The 6,071-nt window shown below is 54.9% G+C and overlaps 1 protein-coding gene across 1 annotated transcript; it reads right to left on the bottom strand.

Moving 5' to 3' along the window:
- Nucleotides 1–862: 862 nt before the first annotated feature.
- Nucleotides 863–4,908, bottom strand: FEM1A (fem-1 homolog A). The gene has a single exon (XM_055371345.1). It carries the CDS (start codon nt 4,600–4,602, stop codon nt 2,593–2,595), a length of 2,010 nt encoding a protein of 669 aa, XP_055227320.1. The 5' UTR covers nt 4,603–4,908; the 3' UTR covers nt 863–2,592.
- Between the last annotated feature and the right edge of the window lie 1,163 nt (nt 4,909–6,071).

Genomic DNA, 6,071 nt, shown 5'->3' with positions numbered 1-6,071 from the left:
TCAGGAGTTTGAGACCAGCATGGCCAATATGGTGAAACCCCGTCTCTACTAAAAATACAAAATTAACCAGGCATGGTGGCGGGTGCCTGTAGTCCCAGATGCTCAGGAGGCTGAGGCAGGAGAATCACTTGAACCCGGGAGTCAGCGGTTGCAGTGAGCCGAGATGGCGTCACTGCACTCCAGCCTGGGTGACAGAGCAAGACTCCATCTCAAAAAAAAAAAAATTGTAGAGACAGAGGTCTTACTATGTTGCCCAGGCTTCCCAAGGTGCTGAGATTACAGATGTGAGCCACCGTACCCAGCCTATTTTTTATTTTTGTAAAGACAGGCTCTCACTATGTTGCCCAGGCTTTTTTTCAAACAGCAACATACTGTTTTTCAAATGAAATTTTACACAAAGCCCCAGTATGTAACATAGAGGCCAGGTGCAGTGGTTCATGCTTGTAATTCCAGCACTTTGGGAGACTGAGGTGGGAGGATCGCTTGAGTTCAGGAGTTTGAGACCAGCCTGGCCAACATGGCAAAACCTGCCTCTACAGAAAATACAAAAATTAGCTGGGCATGGTGGCAGGTGTCTGTAATCTCAGCTACTCAGGAGGCTGAAGCAGAAGAATTGTTTGAACCCAGAAGGCAGAGGTTGCAGTGAGCCGAGATCGCGCCATTGCACTCCAGCCTAGGTGACAGGGTGAGACTCTGTCTCAAAAAAAAAAAAAAAAAAAGCCCCAGTATGTAACACAGAAACCCCTCTAGCCAGGGGAGGTGGCCCTAGGGCTCTCTGTTCACTCAGACCAATGCCATGGACTGACTCACCCACCTCCGACTTCCCCAGTTAACCCACGCCAAGGACGCATCAGGCAGGCCATTCTCTTTGAGTATCTTTTTAATGACTTAAACACCAGCATGGAGACTCGCCATGTAAACGGCCTCATTTCTGTGCTCTGTGCTTTGGGAGGGACAGGGACGCCATTTCCCACCTTGGCTGAGTTAAAACCTGTCTTGTAAATTAATAAATAATTTCCTAACTAACACGGCAAAAAAAAAAAAAAAAAAAATCCAAACGAGACCTAGTTTCCATCCAGGGACAGGACGTTTCTGGACACCGCCGGTCACTGATCCTCCTAAGGGCCTGGCCGTGGCTACTGCAGGGAGGATGTAGTGAGAATGGCTTCCCTGCTGCTGTTTGCTGCTGTCTACGCCGGCCAAGAACCTGCTCCCATCTGCCTGGGCTGATGGAGTCTCGCTCTTGACAAAAATCTTGCTGGGGCAGGTCCTCTGGCAGCCCCAGCACCTTACCCTGAGTCATGGGAACCTGAGACTTTGTCCAAACCGCGGCTGGAAGGCTGGTCTTGGCACTCGACGTCTTAGCTAGTGGATTTATCGCATTAAGACTGTACTTGGGCCTTTTTCATGATGACTTGGGTCTCAATCCTTGGAGCAGCTGAAAGAACAGCTCGGGCCACCTGTGGATGCACCCACAATGAAATCAGAGGCCACGTGAGGTTTGCAAGGCAGAGTGGCCTGTAGTTTTAACTCGGGCACTATGGCAATGCAGACCCAAACCAATTGTGCCAGTTCTTTGCTGGGTGGCAAAGTGTTTTCAGGCTTTGTGGTCACTCCTGATTTCTGTTTGGAAGCACAGTTCTCTCTCTAAGGAGAATGGAAACTTGGAAAGGCCTGTAAAATCGGAAAGCCTGTAAAAGGCCGTAGAGTGGAGACGTATAAAAATGTACGGTCACCCATGTTTTAGGGGTTGACACCATGGACTTTTATCTCGCTCACCAAATTCCTCACACATACAGCTCACTCCCTGTGGCCTCGGCCATCTCAGGCACCACAAAATCCTCACTGCTTGAAATTCACTTATGGAGTCCAACAAACAACTTTCTTTAAAAAAAAAAAAAAAAGGCAGTAAAATCTCAGAATTTCTGTGCAACGCTTGCAACCTGCCCACTTATTAAATAAACAGAACACCAAACCAACCGAAAGCTATGCAAGTGGCAGGCTGCCCTGGGCAGAGACCTGCCTGTCTGCCAGGGACTACGGTGGCACGGGAGCAGGGCATGATCATGCTGGTGGGAATGATCTCACCACCAATGAGAGGTGGTCTCATTCCCTGAATCTCAAACTCTCATCTCAGGAGCCCCCAGTCCTAACACTGTATTCAGCAGCTGGAGTTATCCGGCCACGTAAAGGGACGAGGGAAGGCAGACCGTCCTCAACTTCTTCCTGTGTTTCTAGCAGGGAAGGAACGCAATGGCTTCAGTCCCTCCGCCTCTAGGTAACAAGGCAAAGGCCTCCATAACCCAGGCAGACAGGGTGTGGGGAAGGTGTTGTGTCTTTTCCTAACTCAGAATGAGTGAGCGGGCTCCCGGAGAAAGACTGTCCTTTTAGCACGTGACCCTGAAAGGCTTCTAGCACCAAAGGCTCGCTAACACCTCCGACCCTGTCTGCAGGTAAAGGGGATGGGAGGCAGAACCCTTCTCCTGATTGGTGCCTGAAGGAGGCAAGAACGAGCATCTGCTATGCCCCAGCCGGATTTCCCCCGTCTCAGCAGGAGAGGGGAGAGGTGAGGGTGCAGGCGTTCTGGGCAGGTCAGTGCAGTTCGATGAACGCCTCCAGATCTTCCGGGATGAAGCCCTTGTAAGGGATCTTGTTCTTATCCAGGGCCCGGGCCGCAAGGCACTGCAGGGTCACGTAGTTGAAGGGCTGCATGGTACCCCTGGCCAGCAGCTTCTCGTCCAGCAGCTCGTAGGCCGTCTTCTTGAAGGCATTGGTGGCGTCCATGTGGGCCCCTGCTTCGATCAGGGCATTCATGATGGCCGGGCAGTTGTTCTGGGCTGCTATGTGTAGTGGGGTGTTGTTGTCAAAATCCCTGCTGTCCGGGTCGGCCCCGCAGTCGAGCAGCACTTTGACCACGTGCAGGGAGGGGAATCTGCCCACGGGATAGCGGCCCACGTTTGTGGTGTCCTTGTCCACAGCCATGTGCAGAGGGGTGAAGCCGTTCTTGCCCCTGGGCGCGCACTTGAGCAGGCGGTAGACGGTCTGGTGCTTCAGGTGCTCCTGGCTGGGGGTGCACTCCACTTTCTCCAGCAGGTAGAGCAGGTGGAGGATGATGGCCAGCGCCTTCGTGAACTGGGCTGAGTCTCCGGGCTCCCTGGGCAGCTGCAGGGCCCGTTCCACTTCCCGGACCCCTTTGGTGAGAACCCCCATGAGGTCTGCAAAGCCGATCTGGGTGCCCAGGCTGCCTTTGGCGGCCCGGTCCTGAAGCACGTAGGAGAAGAGTTCCGCGAAGGAGAGGAAGCTGCTGGCGGTCATGGGGCTCAGAGGCTCCAGGTTGCTCTGTTGCATGTCCAGGGCGTACTTCCACAAGCGGATGCAGCGCTCGAAATTGCCCGAGTCGGCGTACACGGCACCCCTGTAACGGATGTAATAGGAAGTGTCCGGGTGCGAGGGACCGAGGATGCGCTCCCGGATCAACAGGGCCTGCATGCGCATCTCATCCGGGTCGGTGATCAGCGCCTCCAGCTCCTCGGTGGTGTTGACCTCCCTGGAATAGTCATAGGCCAGGACCAGCTGTGGGGGCTCCGGTTTGGGCAGGTACTCGCCCCCCTGGTGACGCAGCTCCATGGCCCGCCTCCAGTGTTTAAGGGCCCCAAGCAGATCTCGTTTCTTATCCACATACGTAGCTCCCAGCAATTCCAAGGCTTCCACGGCAGCTTCCCGGCTGGTGGGACAGCAGCTTTCGTAAGATTCCCCGTTCAGTGGTTCCTCCGTGGAGGAGCTGCAGCACGGAGCCCCCTGAGGCTGCGCACACCCCTGGCTGGTGGAGGGGTCTTCTTGGGGCAGCCCAGGCTGAGCCTCTCCCCCTGCGACCTGCTCCTGGCCGGGCTGCTCCTGGATGAGGTACTCCACGATGTTGGTGTGGCCCGTCACGCTGGCCGCGAGCAGCGGGGTCATGCCGTAGCCGTCACGTTCCATGCGGGCCTTGCACCCCAACAGCAGCTGCAGGATCTCCAGGCTGCCGGACTCGGCGCAGTCATGCAGGGCCGTGTTGCCCTTGGCGCTACGCCGGTTCACCTGGGCGCCCTGCTCCAGCAGGTAGCGGGCGATCTCACGGTGGCCCTTGTAGCACGAGATCATGAGGCACGTGTGGCCGTGCCGGTTGGCCACCTCCAGGTCGGCCTGGTGCTCGCCGACCAGGTAGCGCACCACCTCCAGGTGGCCGTCGAAGCAGGCGGCGCGGAGAGGCGTGGAGTTGGTGCGCGTGGTGCGGTTCACCGAGGCCCCGCGGCGCAGCAGGCTCCGCACCACGTCCAGGTGGCCGGCTGCGGAGGCGGCCCACAGCGGCGGCGCGCCCTCGATGGTCTCGCCATCGAAGTGCACCGAGCCACCGGCCTCTACGCTCGCGCCGCACCGGTCCACCAGGTACTCCACCACGTCCAGGTGGCCGTAGCGAGCGGCGATGAGTAGCGGCGTTCCCCCGCCGGCCACCTCGCCCGTCAGCTCGTCCAGTTCCTCCCGGCTCCGGCCGCTGAGCAGCTTCTGGAGCAGCTGCAGCTTCCCATCACGGGCGGCGTTGTACACGGCGGTGCGGAGGTCCATGGTTCGGGCCTCCGCCAGGCCATGGGCTGGCCGCCGGGGGACGGGGAGACGGAGGATCAGAGCCCGGACGGGCGGGAGGCAACCTTCACCGTCCCCCTCGCCGCCATCTTAGGGTCTCCTCGGGCGGAACAAAATGGCTGCCGCGACCGACGGATGGGAGCACGCCGGGAAATGGAGTCCTTTGCGCGGGCCCACTCCATAGAACAGAAAAGGAATCTTGGGGCTCAAGACTACACTTCCCCAAAGGCCACAGGACAGCCCCTGAGAGCTGTGAGCGCGCGGCATGGTGGGAATTGGCGTCCCAGTCGCAGCGCATGGCAGCGGAAGCTAGCAATTTGAGGACTACAATTCCCGTCATGCAGCGCCACACGACCTAGCTTGTGGGAACCGGCGAAATTTGGTGACGTACTTCCCGTGGCTATCTCTGCGTCGGAGCGTATAGAAAAAGCAGGCGCGATACCCTTAAGGACTACATTTCCCAAAAGGTATCACGAGCGACTCTGAGCCAATCAGGACCGAGACCGAAGGCTAAAAGCGACTAGAGGGGACGCGTCTGTTTTGGGCTTGGAGCACGGGCAAGCTGCCCACCGGCAGGGGGCGCCTGGAGGAGGCCTAAAAGCTGGACGGGGCGAAAACGTTTTGAGCTGGGAGAACGGTAAAAAATGACGCGCTCACTTCTTATTCTCACGTTCATATATTCATTTATTCATTTACATACATTTATGTATATTCTAGTATGTGTCAGAATTTCCTTCTTTTATTTACGTATTTATTTTTATTTATTTCTTTCAATAACTTTGTGGGGTTTTTTGGTTTTTGTTTTTGTTTTTGAGACAGAGTCTCGCTCTTGTTGCCTAGGCTGGAGGGCAATGCCGCAATCTCGGCTCACTGCAACCTCTGCCTCCCGGGTTCAAGCGATTCTCGTGCCTCAGCCTCCCGAGTAGCTGGGACTACAGACATCCACCACCACGCCCGGCTAATTTTTGTATTTTTGGTAGAGACGGGTTTCGCCATGTTGGCCAGAATGGTCTCGAACTCCTGACCTTGGGAGATCCGCCCGCCTCAGCCTCCCAAAGTGCTAGAATTACAGGCGTGAGCCACTATGCCCGGCCTGACGTGCTGACTTCAATTCCTTTGGGTAAAGACCCAGAAGTGGGATTCCTGGATCACCTGGTAGTTCTATTTTTAAATTTTTCTTTGGAACTTCCATACCATTTTCTATAATGGCTATACTAATTAAAATTACCATCAATAGTGTATAAGTGTTCTCTTCAAATCCTTGCCAACGTTTGTTACCTTTCGCCTTTTTGATAATAGCTATTCTAGCAGTTGTAAGATGATCCATTTCCTGGCATTTTTTGACAACAATGAATTATATTATGAAAAAGAAATCTTTGGTGACCCGAATTCTTTATTTTTAAAGTTTATTCGAGGTGTAATATATATACAATAAAATGCATTTTTTAATA

This window comes from Gorilla gorilla, chromosome 20, assembly GCF_029281585.2.
Source record: "Gorilla gorilla gorilla isolate KB3781 chromosome 20, NHGRI_mGorGor1-v2.1_pri, whole genome shotgun sequence".
Lineage (NCBI taxonomy): Eukaryota > Metazoa > Chordata > Mammalia > Primates > Hominidae > Gorilla > Gorilla gorilla.
The sequence above is the reverse complement of the archived record's forward strand: the minus strand, read 5'-3'. Positions and strand labels throughout refer to the sequence as shown.

Excerpts from the sequence above, each read along its gene's own strand:
- FEM1A (XM_055371345.1), bottom strand. The coding sequence starts at position 4,602 with ATGGACCTCCGCACCGCCGTGTACAACGCCGCCCGTGATGGGAAGCTG.